The 17,962-nt window shown below is 43.7% G+C and overlaps 1 protein-coding gene across 1 annotated transcript in view; it reads right to left on the bottom strand.

The window, feature by feature from the left end:
- Positions 1–694: 694 nt before the first annotated feature.
- RGL1 (ral guanine nucleotide dissociation stimulator like 1) overlaps positions 695–17,962 on the bottom strand; it is a 60,105-nt gene continuing 42,837 nt past the window's right edge. The window contains exons 6-18 of the mRNA XM_029964015.1: positions 16,911–17,035; positions 16,042–16,257; positions 12,784–12,887; positions 11,675–11,759; positions 9,711–9,800; positions 8,472–8,558; positions 8,209–8,241; positions 7,286–7,407; positions 6,887–6,976; positions 5,495–5,678; positions 4,396–4,803; positions 2,563–2,677; positions 695–2,022 (exon numbers count right to left, since the gene is read on the bottom strand). Coding sequence (XP_029819875.1) covers positions 1,925–2,022; positions 2,563–2,677; positions 4,396–4,803; positions 5,495–5,678; positions 6,887–6,976; positions 7,286–7,407; positions 8,209–8,241; positions 8,472–8,558; positions 9,711–9,800; positions 11,675–11,759; positions 12,784–12,887; positions 16,042–16,257; positions 16,911–17,035 — 1,757 coding nt within the window. The 3' untranslated portion in view covers positions 695–1,924. The remainder of the gene's footprint in view (positions 2,023–2,562; positions 2,678–4,395; positions 4,804–5,494; positions 5,679–6,886; positions 6,977–7,285; positions 7,408–8,208; positions 8,242–8,471; positions 8,559–9,710; positions 9,801–11,674; positions 11,760–12,783; positions 12,888–16,041; positions 16,258–16,910; positions 17,036–17,962) is intronic.

The following is a 17,962-nucleotide window of genomic DNA, read 5'->3' as shown; positions in this document are numbered from 1 at the left end:
TCGATATCATACCTTTCCATAACAGATAAGAGAGTTCGCTCTTCTCTCTTCCCGTGGCTGAAGGTGACAGGTCTCTGTAGAGGGGCTTTGCTTGTACAGGCTGAGCCTGCTGCTCAGCCCTGCCCTTATCTCGGGTCCCTCCGGGAGGCCTGGAGGAGTTGGCTGCTGCCTCACACAGTTCTGCTGCCCCCTTCAGGGAACTATTTAATCCGGGTTTTTTTGTACTTATCCGCTAGCTCTCTGTTAACGGGTATATTTGGAGGGTATTTGGTTTTACTTTTTATCCCTGTTTCCCCTTCCCTTTTCCCTTTTTTGCCCCTCAGGAGCTCCCTATCGTGTGTACAATATATTCAAACTGTATATATAATTGTAAATATATATATATTTTATATAATCTAGTTGATTTTGGTTTCTCTCAGTTTCTGTAGTTTTTTTTCCTTTGCCTAAAGGGGGAAGCAGGGGAAAGGCTTTCACTGAGTGTTGGAGATTTTGGCAGGAAGCCAGCTCAAACTTGCTCAGGATGGAAGAGTGCTGTTGTGCTCTCAATGGATTTGGCTTTGCTGTTTAGAAGTTAAAACAGAAAAAGCGAAGAAACTGAAGAGAATGACAGTGAGGGAAGTGCTATGAGGTGTAAAAGCCCCACAACTGACATGCAATAATATAAAAGAAAATCAAATGACTCCAGGCAAATATTAATGAAAAACAATTTATATACTTATCATATAAAGATTACAGGTAAGCAATTAAAAACCTCTTATATATAAACATTTGGAGAGTATAATTTTAAAATCCAGAACATTCACTTTTCAGCTTAACACAGACATACAACCTCTGAGTGAACAGTACTATATACATTAGGAACTATGCTGTATGTACATGGGAAACTGCTCTGTACAGACACTGACACTGAACCAAAATGCAGAGAAAACTTAACTTCTAGTCTTGCCCTAAATTTGGGCGAAGGTTAAGGCTCAGTAACAACCCCCTCCCTCTACCACCCTCTAAACCAAGATACAACTGGAATTCATAAACTGTTCAGACTAGGACCTACGATAGGTCTCTTGGATGTACAACAGGCCTGTTGGACCTACAATAGATCTGTTTTACCTACTTGTAAACAGAAGTGATAAATCCAAATGTAGTGTAAAACTTATGGAACCTGAGCCCAGTTTTGAAAATTAGTGCGACAGAACTGGGGGGGAAAGGCCCAGGCATGGATAAAACTCTTATTTTAACTAATGATCCTTAACAGTCCTAAGTTATCTATTTGGATAATAACTAACTCCTAAATTTGCACAATGCTATCTACAGAAACAGAAACACTGTATCTATTTAATGTATCTCAAATAAGGGCTGTTTACAATCCAGCTTCTCACTTATGGCTTTTGAAAAAATTTAAAAGTTCTGCTCATGAAGAGTAATTGCACATGAGGAGGAGGTACATCCATCACACAAGAAAGGCATCAAGTTCTGTTCCCTGGGTTAAAGTCCAAGGCAAACCAGCCTGTCATGGCATTAAGACCTCAGTCCAACACAAGTAGTGTGTGTTTGTCCCGTTCACGAACAATTCATGACGATCATCCAAAGGCAAGTGCAGTTCATTCATTTTAAAGTTCTTTGGAAACCAGATCCAAAACAGGTAATTCTCTGGCGCAGAACAAGTGCAAAAAGCCTTCAGCTGGTTCAGGCAGACGTGCACTCAGAACTTTCTTCAGCTGTGTAAAAATAAATTCAGATGATCTTCTGTGTAATACTGGCACGAAGGAGACTGTTTTCTCACAAAGAGAGTTGGCTCGTGGGGTGTCCCTTAAGACAAAGGTGGCAGCCTCTTGCCCCGGGGCTGCCCAGTCCTCCAATTGCACGTTTTCAACAGGTAATACTGACACATCCACCCCCAACACTGGACGGCAGCGAAGGCGAAGTCTCAGCCAACCAGCTCTGCTTTCTTCCGCAGGATGAAGTCGAAGTTCACGTGGCTGTTCATGCCGTAGAACACGTTGGCATCCCGTGGGAACACCAGCTCTGCAAAACGGGGCCCAGAGCAGCGTCAGCACGAAGGTAAGCTGGGAAAGGACAGGGAGCAGGGAACGATGGAGCATGGGGGGCTTTCCCTGTTTGGCCAGAGTGGCATTGGGAGCTGCCCCCAGCAGCTCTCCCAAAGGGAAGGGGGAACAGGGCAGGAGATGGAGGCCAAGCCCGGGCTGTGTCAAGGCTGGCAGAGGCCCTGGCAGCCTCTCCCAGAGGAGGCTGTGTGGGAAGCCAGTGATTCAAGGGATCTGCATGCTCTGGTCCCAAGGAGGCAGAACCCCACCACCCAGGCCCCACGCTTGCCCTGCAGCCGCAGTGCCCACAGGAAGGTTGGCCTGGCAGCCCAGGAGCTGGCTCTGCCCGTGGGAAGTGGGATGTGCTGACAGGCCATGAGAAGTCATCCCTGAGCATCCAGGGGGTTGTTCTCATTGCCAGCTGGGACCTGTTCATGGCATTTCTAGTGCTTCACATTTTACTCTTTCCTTTGAAATCCAACAGAACTTTTCAGGCAGCAGCAGAGTTTGGCTTCCCTACCTTTGTCCTCAGAGATGACCTGCACAAGTTCGTAATCTTCCACTGCATCAGGCTCCAGGTTGTGCTTCAGCAGGGCTCTCTGAGTGACATCAGGAATTCTGTCTTGGTTAGTTATCTGGAAAGGTAAGAGTTGCAATGAGAGATTCTGCTTACTCACGAGAGTAATGATTTAGGAATTAGCAAAAACCTGTTTGGTTTTGGAAAAGATGTCACAGAACTGAAAAAACCATAATGGGTCAGTAACAGAGTGATAGGTGCTGACAGATATTAAAATCTGGTGTTTATGACACTGGGAAGTGGTGGCTTTTTAGCTCAAGATGACAGATACAGCACTAGATGAGACAGCAGTAAATCAGAGTGTCTGCTCTCCTGAGCAAAGCTTGGAGAGGTGGGACATCATTCTCACAAGCCACAAAAGCCCACAGAAACAGCTGCCCCATCTGCTGTTTGCAGACTCCTGTGCTAAGCACTCCCATTGACATCCTGCAGAGATTTTTGGCCTGGTGGTGGGTTTGCTGTCTGCTGTGGAAGTGCTGTGCATCCGGAGCAGACACAGGGCTCCCTCCAGAGCCTTCTGCCGTCTCACCAGAAGCCAAATTTGTCAGGCCCTCAGGAAACAGCTTGTAACATTTGGGGAGGTCCCACCATTAAAATCAGAAGGTAGCTAAAGGTGCTAAGCACTACCCTGCTGTGTGTGTGTGTTCCCCCAGGCAGGCCCTGAGGGTGCTCACAGCCCAGCACTGGCCTGACACTGCCAGGATCCCTCCATGGAACCAGCAGAGAGGGAAATGAATGCTGGGGCTGCTGCTCTGGCAACCACCACCACACAGAGAGGCTGCAGAATTAAAGGGTTGTCAGCTTTCTCCCCTACAGCTCCCTGTTGCCAGAAACCAGCCCTTTGGGAAAGCTTCTCCAGGGAAAACTTGGCATGTGGCATCTTATGTCAAAATCTGCACACCAATTTTGAGCTGGAGGAAAAGCAGTTGGTGCAGCAGGAGGGCAGAAGCAGCAAGGCTTGCACATGATCACAGTGCTTCCCTTGGAGCCTTTGGATAAAACACAAACTTTGATTTCCAGACTGGCTGCTGTTTTTTTTCAAACCTCTCATTCCTACCCTGCTCCACATATTCTGAATGGTAACATTTGTCATTTTCCCTTTCCAGCCAGGTTTGATGAGTCGGCTCAGTGAAGTGGTCTCAAAAGAAGGGTGCATTAGATGCTACGTCAGCAAGCAGTTAATGATTTAATGCAGTTTAGAGAGATGTCACTCACTGCTTTTCTACAGTATTCATTTGCAAAACACTTCAGAGTGCAGATATTTTGACTTCGGTCTTTGAGCTCTGCTTTATTCCATGCAGCTCTCCCTGAATTCCTGCTAGTCTCTTGTTTCCCATGTCTAGCTGCATGTCCCTGTTCTCTACCTGCCTCCTGTTTGAATCTTTGTGGTATTCCACCAAATTGGGCCACATCCCATGATGTTTTTTCCTTCTCCAGCATGAAGGAAGATTTCTTCCACTATCAAATGCCTTTTTGCTAACCTGAATTTTCATATTAAAATCCTGCAAGGAATTTTTGCATGTCTATAACAATTTAGACTAATAACAGTCCAGACTTTCTCCTCATTTCCTCTGTTTTGCTTCTGCATTCAGGGAAGTCATTACACAATAGATACTTAATTTATAATCCAGCACTAAAACTGTTCCTTTTCCCGACACCTGGGAAAGGGTTGTTTGTTTCTAATATCTTTTGTCATTAATAACCCTCATGACTGCAGTGATTGTTTCAGTCACCCTGGATGAGAAGGTCAGTCACTGCCAGCTCTGTGCCCCTCACCAGGATGCTCTTGTAGACGCTGTCGTTGATGCCATCCATGCTGACTCGGATGATGCAGGCGCCTCCGTTCTGCCGGTTGTAAACAGGGAGCACTTTGGAAGTGCTGCATGTCGTGGAGCCAGAGCTCTTGTCAGAGACAGGGCCACTGTCAGAGCCAGAAGCCTTGTCGAAGATGGAGTACTTGTCAGAGCCTGAGCCCTTGTCAAAGATGGAGCACTTGTTGGAGCCAGAGCCCTTGTCGGAGCCGATGGAGCCCTTGTCGGAGTCATAGCCCTTGTCGGAGCCAACAGAGCTCTTGTCATCACTGGAGGGCAGCAAAGTAGGGAATGAGGGTAAAGGTGACACCCCCGAGGAAGGTGTGCTCGTGGAAGAGTCAGGAGAACAGGAGGATAAGGGGTATCCAGGGATCTACACGACAAAGAAAAGCACTGTCACAAATAAGGTGTTTTGTCTGTCTGCCTGTGTCGTTCTGCAGGAAGAACAGGAGAAAGCAGCAGGCACAGACATAACCTCAGTCACACACATTCTGCCCAGCAGGCTGGCAGTAGGATTCCTTGCCTCCAGAAAAGCTCAACTTGATTGATTCCACCATTTTAATGACAATTTATGTCCCACTGGGCACTGGGCACTGCTCTGGGCTCGCAGTAAGAGCAGCCCAGGAGGTGGCAGCAGATCCAAGGAACAGCATCAGGCTGTGGGCAAGCAGCCAGGAACTGGGACGGAACAGAGGGAGTCACAGGCACCCCTGCTCCAGCTGGGAGCCTTCACACGAGTGGAAATAACACACCCTTCCCTCTTTGCCATTCTTCTTGAAACTGCCCCCTTCCTTCCCCTGCTGCTCAGGGTTTGCCTTTCTCTCCATCTGCTTTGCTCAAAAGCTTCCTGGTAGGATCAAAACCACTGGAAGAGGCAACACAGAAGGGATTGTGCAAGAACCTGACTGGATCACTTCCATTTTTACACATTTATCTCTAGTCTCTCCATTCACGCTGAAAGCAACGCTCTAGTCAAGACCAAGAGCCTTGGGCAAGGGTCACGGGGCTGCAGCATGCAGAGCCTCTCCCAGCTGCTCATGGTGGCACCGAGGCCCCAGCTGTACCTTTTTCAGAGGGTCCTCAGGACTGGAGATGGGAGTCACGCAGACATCCTCACTTTCAGAGTGATTAAACTCACACGATGAAACACTGGCCGAATCCGTGCTTTCCCCAGAGCTCCCTCCTAGGGGAGAGCTCTTTGGGGGTTGCTCTTTGGGTGGGGTGATCACATCAGTGCCCAGAAAAAGTCTGGTATGGGGGGAAGAAAAAAAAAAGGGCATAAAAGCCAGTAAGTGAGAGCAGAACAGAGCAAAGCTTGCCACTTGCTTCAGAACTCTTACATGTTGTTTTGTTTTCCTATCTGGAGTGGCCTATTGTTTTCATTTCCTCCCTGTTGTTTATACAGTTTGTCCAGAGAGTTTGTTAACACACCAACACAATACCTTCCTGACCCAGTGTGCCCACCAGCTGCAACGCCAAAATTGGAGCTCATGCCCCACTATCATGAGATTCCCCTTTGGTCTGTTAAAATTTTCAGGCTCACCTGCTCGGAAAAATGGCTTCAAAAAGGGCAAATTCACCCTGCTGCCAATTCCTGCCCTCAGTCAAGGTGCCACAGATACCAGTTTCCCTCTTAAGAGGCTGGAGGTGTACACAAGAAAGGGTAAATTAAAGGCTCTCCCTCTCCGAAACTCAGTCCTAAATGCAGGTCAAGTGAATTGAAAGGAGTGTCAAAGAAAACAAACTGCTACAATACACAAAGTGGAGAAGCAGGGTGCATTAGATGCCACGTCAGGATGCAATTAGTGATTTAATACAGTTTAGAGAGGTGTCACTCACTGCTTTTCTACAGTATTCATTTGCAAAGCACAGAGTGCCAATATTCCTGTTAGTCTCTTGTTTCCTGTCTGCTTACCTTCATGTCCCTGTTCTCTACCCACCTCCTGTTTAAATCTTTGTGGTATTCCATCAAATTGGACCACATCCCCATGATTTTTTCCTTCTCCAGCATCAAGGCAGATTGTTTCTACTATCAAATGCCTTTTTGCTAACCTGAATTTTCATATTAAAATCCTGCAAGGAATTTTTGGATGTCTATAGCAATTTAGACTAATAATAGTCCAGACTTTATCCTCATTTCCTCTGTTTTGCTGCTGCATTCAGGGAAGTTATTACACAATAGGTACTGGATTTAATCCAGCACTAAAACTGTTCCTTTTTCCGACACCTTAGGAAGGGTTCTTTGTTTCTAAACTCTTTTATCATTAATAACCCCCATGACTGCTTCTAACAGCAGAAAGGGACTGCTTCAGACACAAGGATGCATTTCTCCTTAAAGCAACACAGGGATCTGGATCCACAGGCAGGTTCTGCAGCTGATGAAATGAGCACCGCTTGTTTTGAGTTATTAGGGTCCATATTCCCACCCCAAACCTCCTCTGCCCCATCGTACTCACGTGCTGATCCTCTTCACCATGCTTTTCTGGGATTTTGGAGATAAGATGTTAGTATCAGCAGCTGCTTCCACCTCCCGTGACAGTTTGTAACTGCAGGACAGAGGCCACTGGGTTAATTTTTTACAGACAATACTATGAGTTATACATCTCAAAGTAGCAATAGGCAAGAAATTCAGAAACCCTTCACAGAATGTTGCAGCCCCACAAAGAGGAATGTTGCTCTGCCTACATTTTACCAGGGTGAAAGGGATATTTCACTGCTGTATAATAGTTTTTAAAACCAGTGCTCTTTAGTACGTGTGAGTTCCTGTTAAGAGGAGAGCTGAGGGCTGCAATAACCTGCCTGTAGGTGTGTGTGAGGTAAGAACATCTGCTTTGCCAGCTGGAATGAGAACCTACCTCTCCTCCTCGGTTAAATGCCGCTGGCTCCTGAACCACTGGATGAATTTTTGGTCTGGTATCAAGCAATAGCTGTTGCATGAAGATTGTAAGAGCTTAATTTGGGCAATGACTTCAAATTCCTAAGAAAAGAAATAATCAAATAAAAATTTAGAATTAGAAAACAAGATAAAACCAAACAAACTCATTCATACACTAAACATATGCAACAACAGATCCAGGACAGAGTTTGACCTGAAGTTCAGTTTCAGTTGAGTGACTATTTCAAGAACCAGTTTTTCCAAATAACAGAGGTGGGTTTTTTTCCTCAGCATCCATAATGTGCACTCACACTTGTTCGAGAGGAACATAAAATGCTACCCTTAATATGCGTGACCAGAGTGTGCTGCTCTTCTGTAACTCCACTTGTATACACACTTTGCCAAAATAACTCCTAATTGTTTAGAGCAGGTTATAGAGCAGGTTAGGGCAGGAAATGGCTCCATCACAGCCAAATCCAAGTCTGCTTTCAGGCCCCAGGATTTGGCACAACTTCATTTAGACCCAAGTAACCTTTACTCCTACAGAGCATTACTTATCTCTGACCACCAAGGATCTGGCTGAATGGAAAGAGTGACAGCATTTATTTCTCAGTCCTGTGGTTTGTGCTCTGCAGCCTTTTACCTACAAATAGTTTATTGCAGCAGAAGGAAGATGTTTACTATCTTCTGGAAAGCAAAGGTCTCCTGCCACCAGGTCATAGGACAGACGAAGTCAGGCAAAGGCTCAGAGCATGAGCATTGCAGGGATCTGTTCTTCCCTCATGGACTTGCATTAAAATTGCTCAGGCACATAAAACAGCTGCTAAAGACAAATGGCCTTGCCAAGGGAATGCTCTAAAAGAGGGTATCAATAAACCAAAAATCACAGAGCATTCCACTTACCCTTCGTCTCTTCTCAAAGTTGATCAGGCCACCCTGTTGGAAGGAAAGAGAAGGGATCAGAGAAGAGCTAAGCCTGTCCCTTGAGACAACTGCATTCAAAGTCACACAGGATTCTTGTTAGTAACACTGCATATTGCTTCCTTTTTGATTTGAAAACAGATTTGTAAGAGCTGCACAAGAACCCAGCAGAAGATACCAAAATAGATACAGTGCTGGGAAGGCAGGCAGGATATTTAGGATTCAAAGAAAGTGCCCCAAATTACCTCGACATAGTCCTGAAGGGCTGTGTCAAGCATGATGAGATCAGTGAGGAAGGTGCCAAGGTAAGGGACTGTGCCTTGCATCACTCCCTGCAAGTGATCAGAGCAATGTTGGATTAATTAACTGAAAAAATGATAATAATTAGAATTCTAGAACAACCCTGTGTAAGAAAATGAAATAAAAGTAATCTGCTTAACCAAACAGCAGTCTTGTAATTATGTTTTCTTTCATTACATCATTCTCATTATCTAATCTAGAATTTAAATCAAATTCCATTGAGAGCAGGATGCTCTCACAGATATTGCCAGGTGGGTTTGTATTGCAGTATTGCCACCATTGATTTCCAGCAGTGGGTCCCCAGGAAACCCTTCTTGTGGAAGAAGCACTGAGGACCAGGGACAGAGTCCCTCAGTCACCTACTCCAAGAGGAAGAGCTGGGGAATGGTCCTGGCCAGCCTGTGTGAGCCATTTCTGCTTCATTCCGGTAGGTTTTTAATTCATGTGTTACACTATGTAACAGTCAAGTCAAGGCACAGACTTTTCCCTCTAAGAAGTGAACATCTTCCCCAGCCATCCACTGCACTTTAATGGTAATTATTCACATTTTAAACTTCTAGACTGCCAGCACTTGCAGAGTTCAGGCTGGCTCTACACTTGTGAAGGAAACACTTGTTTCTACCATCCAGAAGGAGCTGTATTTTTTCCAGTCAAACAAACAGATAGACAAAAATCATATTCAGCACTTTGGCCTCCCTATCCCAGATTTCTCTCCCCCTGTCCTTTTAAATCTTTGCCAACTTTGAGACAAAAGCCATTTTCACCAGCAGACTGGAACCCAGACACATTTTACAAAGCAATCTCTGTAAAAGCCCCGTGCAATTTTCAAGCTGGTATGTCAGAAGTTTCATGACCTTGTTTAGAAGTAAATGAGTCTTCTGCTCTGGCCAGAGCTAATTTTCCTTATCACAAGTACTACAGCATTTACAGCATGTGTTTTACTACATGGAAATTGTATGGCTTTCCCATGTTTCTCTCTAAAGTAGTAGATAATGGAATTCTTTCTTGTAGGACAGATACAAGACTGCTGAAAACGACTGACACAAGTTCATGTCCATCAATCACCTGCACACTCACTCTGGTAAAGACCTTTTTAGCTTTTGCTTCTTACAGAATTAAGAATTAATTACACCAGTTAGGGTTAATCATGTTACCAAAAAGGGGAGGAAAAACCCCAAACACACCTTATTTTTTTGAAGTTGCAGTCGCTTCTGTGACTTTTTCTGATTTTCTTTCTCGCTGCTGTCCAGATTTGCAAATTTGGATGTTGCTTCCTGTGAGGTAAAAAGGGATTAAAGGCAATTAATGGAGGATCCAAGTGGTAAGCTGGAAACTACACTTGTGTAAAATAACTGCAAATATGTTTAACCAGACAAGCTGGGCTAGCGAAATTATTTGCTTTTCAGGTACATATGTGTAAAATCATGTTGATTTTCTGGGACTTGGACACTAATTGGGAATTTTGGATAAAATCCCACAAGAGGACTATACGGGAATTTTTCTGTAAAACAGCTCTACTCTGGCCAAAGCTAAGTGCTGCTGCAAATCTCCTGAGAGTTTAAATCAGAGAAGCTTAGACATACTTCAGGTGTCCAGATGCTTCCCTGAACTCTATCCCAACACTCTTGACCCTCAGGATTTGTGTTTAATTCCCTAATCAGGCCTGCTGCAAGTAAACATCTCCATCTTATGTAATGCTTTGCTGTTTTTCTTCTGCTGGAACACCAACACAGAGAACCAGCGACTGCAGCTTATTGACTAATCCAAAACCGCGCAGGAAATGAAAGGAATAGGTTTCCATCCCCACAGCTCCAGCTTTCCTATGAATGGATGAGCTATTTCACAATAGATCTTTAACCTTTATTTCCCTGGATGTGCGGGGGATGTTGGAGTCACTGCTGGTTTTCTCCAATGGTTGGATAGATGGGACACGAGTCATTATGAATGTCTGTTCAGAAGGAGAGAACACTGCTCCCTCTCTGTGCCAGCCAACCTGCTTCCTAGGGCATTTTGTCTGCTCTACACTTGGATTCGCAGGCTGGATAGGCAAGGTCAAACACAGCTTCCCTAGAGAGGCTATTTATAGTGAAATAAAACGAAGACTTTGAGGATTCAGTGGATAATAATCCTCCAAACGGCCCAAAATGAAAAGCAGGGGAGAGGTTCTAGCTATTCTGTGGAATTTTTCTCTCACTGCTTTCAAAATGTTTTGCAAATCTACTTAGGGAAGCTGGAGAGAGTGATTTGCTGGGAGCCAGAGGTCTGGGCTCAGATTGAGTTGTTTTGTCTTCTAATATTTAGTTAAATAGGCTGTTTTGAACACATATGTTTATTATTGTCTCACCTGCTTTAAAAATTACCTACAGATATTGATAAATGGATGATAAACAAAACAGACTGACAGGTTTGAAGGTGTTCACCCACCATTCCTGAGCAAAACACAGTGTTCCAGATCCCAAGGCAAGAGGGGTGAGGGAGAAATGCCAGACTGACTGGACAGAACTGCCAAGGAGTAAACTGGTTACCCAGTTTATAGGAACTTTTTTTATGTAAACAGAAAAAACCCTGCCACGAACATTCCTTAGTTCCTGCAGAATATAACCTTTCCCTGCTTTCTTCCTCACCCCTTTCAGGCTCTTGAGTTTGTTGGGGTTCGCCCAGGGGAGTGCACAAGTCAAACTGTTCCAGACAGAGCCTGCTTTGTTGTCCATCTGGCCACACACAGAGCAGGAAGCCTGTTCCTTCAGAATTCCCAGCCCTGTCCTTCTAGTTCTAAGAAAGGTATGGGATAGTCAGATAAACATCTAGGATTAATTCCTCAGCTGAAGCTGAGTGGAATTGTTCCCATGAACTCAAAAGCACTACAGTGGTGCAACCCAGTGGGCTGAAGGCCTGCAAGACCTGCTGTCCCCTCGGATCCATGCTGCTGCAGCCTGCTCTTTGTGGGCATCCAAGTGCCACGGGCTAATACTAGAGCAAGTTCTTCCAGGAACACAGAAATCAGCTCTCAGCCCAGCAAAAAGCCCGGGTTTTACCTCCCTGAAGCACCACATTTGGTCACTGAGGGAGACATGAGCTTTGGCAGCTGGTTACAAAAAGGGTTAACCTCGGATTTAATTGAGATCATAAGCCCCACACTAATTCTCACCTTCATTAGCAGCTCTCTACTTGTCAGATAATTGTCATGGTCTGAGAAGATCTCAGACAGCTCTTCATACATCAGCAGGATGTCCCTGAACAGGAAAAGATTAAATCATTTAGGTCATTAGTAAGCACTCAAAATCAGATCAGGTTTCCATTGTTTTCTCATGAATCATTAACAGTTGGGCTTATAAAAGGTGATGGCATCAGAATGCATCCAGTGAGATGCTGCACATCTACTGGGAGCCTTCCTGGGATCTTCTGTTGCTCCCAGTCAAGTCAGGCCACACAGACCCTGAGCAGGGTTTTCAACTAAACTGCGAAGTGTGAGACTGGTGTAAGAACAGGTTAAAGGGATAAAAAGGAACAGAGGAATTGCTGAGAGGTAACCCAAGTACTTAATTTTTGCCCTGTTCCATGCTCTCTGGAAAGCTGGAAGCATTTAAGTGTGGGAAGAGTTTTCTCTTGCCCAATACTAGATGGTATGGGGAAGCAGAAGGCACATCCCACCTCTATGTAGGGAAAATACAGAAGGATACTACCTGGTAGAACGATCTTTAAATTTATCAAAGGCAAAGAGATCTGTTTTTCCCAAACTGAATGAGCAGAACACCATCTTTTCTACACAGAGACTTCTGGTGTCTGTGAGGTAATCAGTAAATATGCCAGGTAAAGAATTATTAATACAAAAAGGTGTTCCCCTGGAAGAAATATTATCTTCAATACTAGATTTTGTAGTTTGAGGATATATTTTATGGAAATATCAGGACTAGATTAGTGAGGGCCTGTAGCAAGCTGGACCTCCTCAAACTTCATGGGAAACAGGACAACATGGAAAGATCATGGTGACCTGGGAATGGTGTGCACGAGCTGGGGGAGTAGCCAGTGCCACAGTTTTTCAAAAGAGGTTGTGGAAGATCCAGTATGCTAAAAAGGACAGAATCCAGTAGGGATTGCCCTTGGGGATGAAAGAGGAGCTCACAGCAGGGGTCTGAGCCTCCCAGGAACAGGAGGTTCTTCCAGCAGGAGTGATGTCCCTGAAGAAGCAGAACAGCAAGAGGATGAGAAGAAGGAGCACTGAGCTTTGCACCCTCAGGAGCTGAGGGGGAGCCTTACTTTGAAACACACATCCAGGTCGTCTTCAGCCGATAGATGGAGTTGGACTGCAGCGCTGAAATGATGGCCCTCAAGGAGGAAAAGTTCTTCAGGATCCTACATTCCTGTGAAAGGAGCAGTTAGAGACACAGGAGCATTAAAGGGCAGCATTACAGAGACCTTAGAGCTCTTCTCTGACCAGTGTCATGCCTGTGACAGGTTCTCACTGCTGAGCAGGCAGCTGTGCAAATACTGAGCATCAAAAATATCACTCCTCCCTCTACCTACCAAACACTTTATAGGCTTTGGCATTTATATCTTATTTTCCTCACTGCCCTGTATTTGTGCTTCCAGCTTCCAGTTCTCCCAGTGAAAACAAAAGTGGAACCAAGTCCATAAAGCCAGGCTAAAAGGCACAAAGGTTGCACTTCTTAAAAAGCTCTTTATAAGTACCAATCCCTTTTACCCTTTAGGGGAAAAACAAGGCTTTGCCTCTTTGTATATGGTATTTAAAATATAAACCCTCAATCATCTAAGTGTCAATTAAAGACATGCAAAGGAATAACCTGTTATTCAAGTGTGTCTACACTCTTTAAAGAGAAAAACCTTCCCAGCTTTTCCACAATTGGGATCACAAACATTTCTTATCCAGTTTCTCTGTAGTAAAAGCTTTGATGGAAAAGGATAAGGAAAAACTTAATTCTCAAAAAGAGTAGCACAGATTCCTGTTAAAGCAGATAGAAGCCAGAAGGAGGGGGCAAGTCTGGTCTGTGACTCTTCAAGAAACTTCCTGGAAATCTGTTGGTGGTTCATGAACAAAAGCATGGGCACCACAAACTTCAGAACAGGTGTCTGTACATGCAAATTCAGCAGACAAAACACCTGCCAATTTGACTGCAGCACGGAGATGAGAATGTATTCAAACTCCAATTCTGCTTCTGAACATTTTTATGGGGCTGATTATTACCCTAGTGATGCTGATTACCTAAAGGATCCTTACAGTGAAAAACAGACATGGATTTATTTCCTTTGTAGGACCGAACAAATGTAAAGCAACCTCAGCATAAGCAGAAGTCAGACCTTAATAAAGCAGCAACTCTGTTCAGGAGTTGCATTAAAAATGATTTAACAACTAAGGCAAGTACATACTCACCCAGTTATTTAGCTAAAAAAAAAAAGGTCTTTGTGTGAATTAGGAGGCTACATTTAAGCAGACAGGCTGGGCAGACAGCACCTGAAGCAGGTGGACAGTTATGTAAGACAAAGACCAAGTTCAAGATCAGGTGGTAGGACATGCCAGACCTGAAAGCTATTTTTGCATGGTCTGGGGCCAAAAAAAGCCACATAACAGCTCTTCTTCAGGGACTGGCACGTTTAAGAATGAGACCTTTCTTTATGTTCAACTTGAAATTCAGGTTGGGCAGAAAACAAATTCAGAGGCACAAATTATCTGCTTTTCCTTTTTTTTCCCCAGTACCACAGGAGTTTGGACTGGAAGATCCAATTTGGAACCATCTTGACTTAACTGCATATTATATAATTTAAAGGACATTAGGAATTCAATACTGGATTTAGTGTTCTCAGTGATTTAACTGACTGCAGACTAAACTTGAGCAAGCTTTCATTTGTATGCAAGAAGAATTTTTAAGACTGGTTTGAATAACTTTGTTTCATGCTGTGTCCTTCACAGGGAGAAAACCAGAAAGAATCCTGTGCAGAAACAGCGTTGATTTAAAAAAATGTAAGCATAACAGGATATTAGTGATTTAATTTTTAGTTCTTATTTTTAAAGAAAATATTGTTTGAGTGAAATTGGCTGCGCCTGCTCAGGAACCTCAGACCTAGGTGGAGCAGAGAGGACTGGCAGTTGGAAAAAGCATTCACTTTATCTTTTAAACCAAGAAAATGGATCCAAAAGTCACAGAGATAACAAACATGGAACTCCATGCTGCTACATTACAGGCTTAGTTGTCAGTGAATAACTGCACTTTAATGAGTGGATTATTTTCTAATTCAGGCACCTAACTATTCAAAACACTCATTTGCATGCACAAAGCAAGCAACTTTCCTCAGAAGTGGGCAACTAAGTATATATGCACCCAGCTGCTGTACATGTGCAATTATTTTGTAGAGCGTGCACATGCATTTTTCTGATGTTTAGCTACGACTGGAGCATTTAATTATGTGTAGGAACTAAGTACAGGGAGAAGCACTGGATCAACAGAGGTGGAGAACAAAGTTCTCCATCCACAGAGCAGGTATGATGAGAGCAGTGCCTGTCCTGGCTTCCCTTCTGCCTTGTGACGATGAGGGAGCTCTTCATCCTTGCCAGCCCAGGCTGCCCCACGAAGGCCCTTTGAGCTGGTGCCCTCTGCAACCTAAAGATCTGCATGTAGAAAATAAGGAATCAAACTTCCCAATGCCTTCACACGGGCTATAAAGCATCCATTAGATGATAACAAAAGCAAGCAGACGTCAGTGCCACAGGAGAGGTGAAAGACCTTCCCCATACCAGTTTCCTGAACCATGCAGTTGCCAGAGCTCAGGTCCCAGGACTAAATGCTGCTTCTGGAAGCACAGAAGTGCATTGTCAAGGCTCTGTCTTGAGGTTTTCCTGACTGCTTGTTATGTACAGCTCAGAAAGAATCCATGTGATTCTTAGAAGTCAACACACATCCCTATGGAAGTGCTTGAAATGTTCTCTTACAAGAGAGAGACCTTGGTTACTGCCAGCTGCCCAGCGCTCTGAGGGGAGTTAAAAAGGTGACAGTAAAATATTAAAGACAAAAATCTAAGAAACTATCAAACTAGAGTTATGTAAAGAAGGCATGGAAAAAACCCTTTCCTGCAAAGATTAAGAAACATGGAATCTGCTATAAGAACCACCTAGAAGCTCTGCTGAGGCACATGGAGAACAGGAACGTGATTCCAGACATCCAGCACGGCTTCACCAAGGGCAAGTCCTGCCTGACCAATCCAGTGGCCTTCCAGGATGGAGCAATTCCATCAGTGGACAAGGGAAGAGCTACAGATATTGTCTGTCTGGACTTCTCTAAACCCTTGACATGGCCAAGTAGCAATTCCATTTCCATGGTGGGGAAGAACTAAGGAGAGGAAGGGCAATATTCCTTTGGTATCACAAAGCAAATCAGGTTAAAATAGAAAGAACTAGAGCTAAGATGGCCTGGGACCAATGTGTACAACCCCCTTCTCCCCTCCCAACTCCCTCACTCCAAGGCACCTGCCCAAAAAAAACATTAAACAGAAGAAATGCTTTACATGTGCAATATGAATCCACTTCTCAATGATCTTGGCTCTCTGCTGGATTTTGAGCTCCTTGGTCCCCAGGATAGTGCTGACAACACATTTGGTAACTGTGTTGAACTGAGTAATGGTGGCTCTGACAGTAGGAGCCAGGTTCTTGTTTTCTTTCTTATCCCTTTGAGACCAGATGGATCCCAAACAGTGGTAGGGCACAACTTTCTTGAAGAGCATCTAGAGGGAAACAGAGGTGTGGTAAGCCAGCAGGATTCTCCTAAATCTCTTTTATCCATGAGGAGAAATGCAGGTTTACAGTACAAACTGGATTTAAATCTAATACGGTATTCAAAGATAAATATTTGAGGTTTTTTAATTTAAAATATACATTTTGGCATAATCTTTACAGGCTTGGTGCCCTAAAAGAACTGTCAGTTAAACAAGACTGGGAAAAAAAGGGACACCTTTATATTAGTAGCATAACCAAGGTGACATTTTTTTATATAATGATATTTTGAAGGAGATTGATACAGACAAAGCAAATTAGAGCACTACAGTTCAGAGAACCTAGACATCTTCAGGTCAGGTAGCAATATAGTCAAAACATGCTATTTCTCAGGTGTCAAGTCTTAAATTTTGCAAAAAAGGCGACGAATATATATTCCCACTTTTTTTTAAAAACGAAATAAAACACACCTTCAGTATGACTGAAGGCAAAAGCCCAGTGACTGAAGCAGTTGGAATAATGACAGAGCTGTGTTCTGTGTCCCAACAGCAGACCTGTTCTAGAACACTATACTTATATTACTATAACTTTAAATAATATATACTATATATTATATAATGTTATATAGACACTTATATATAATTATATGTAATACTCTACATACCACATCCATGTATGTCAACTGTTCTGCCACAATATGGTCTTGAAAAGAGGAGAATTCTTCTGGATTGCTGATCTCCAGTTCCTCTCCATCAACCAGGTCACTGGAGGAAGTGCTACAGAACCCATCTGGACAGGATGGAAACCAACACTCAGTAAACTTACACAGCAAACAATGAATCAAAGCAGGTGCTTGTTTATTTTGAAACATCCCTGTATTACAGCAGAACACCCCAAGGGTCCTGCCTGATGTAATGGCCCCACTGTGCTGCATACGTGACAAAAATGACCAGAAGATTAAATTGGCATAGAAAAGGTGGAAGAAAAAGGAATAGAGAGAACTGAGATGTTCAGGTTCTCTTAGCAGAGAAGTGGCTTAACCCATTTGCTATTTTTTTCTGAAAGAAAAAACATCACCATCACTCCAGCAAAGATTCCTTGTTAACATTGCAGAATTTTGTTAATTTACTTTCCAGTGTTTATAGTTTTTAAAAAATTATCAAACTACAAAGGGATGAGGCTGCAGTAATATCCCCAAAATATTGCATGAGGAGTGCTCTTATATCCAGAAATAAAAGGAGAAATGATGTTTCTCAGCACCATTTATGGCTACACGGACTATATTGAGGAGGGTTGATTCCACCATTCTTCACCTTTCCCTTTCAGGGAATTTTTCCCAGGAAAGGGAATAGAGTGAGCACCTACAGCATTCTGCTGAATGCTTCTAAATTTGCACTGGGCAGCAGAGAAAAGGTGAGAGAGCAGAGCTTTCCCCTTGGAGGAACCCGACACAGTGTAGCAGGGAAAAGGTTTCACAGCCATGTCACCTTTTGGCTCCCAGAAGTTGGGAATAAAAAATTAAACACCAAGAAATATGCCCTTGTTTCCCAAACAGAAAATCCCTCAAAATAAATCTTAATCCTTTTTACTGTAAGGCAACGGTAACTCCATAAGGAGGGAGGAAAAATTATGGACTTGTTGAAGAGTAACAATGAAAGTACTGAGTTTACTACTAGTGAGATTTCATTAACAAAAACAAAGTATGTTATGCAAGAC

This window comes from Manacus vitellinus, unplaced genomic scaffold (assembly GCF_001715985.3).
Source record: "Manacus vitellinus isolate BGI_N305 unplaced genomic scaffold, ASM171598v3 scaffold_68_pilon, whole genome shotgun sequence".
Classification (NCBI taxonomy): Eukaryota; Metazoa; Chordata; class Aves; order Passeriformes; family Pipridae; genus Manacus; species Manacus vitellinus.
Note: the sequence above shows the minus strand (reverse complement) of the source record. Positions and strands in the feature narration are given on the sequence as shown.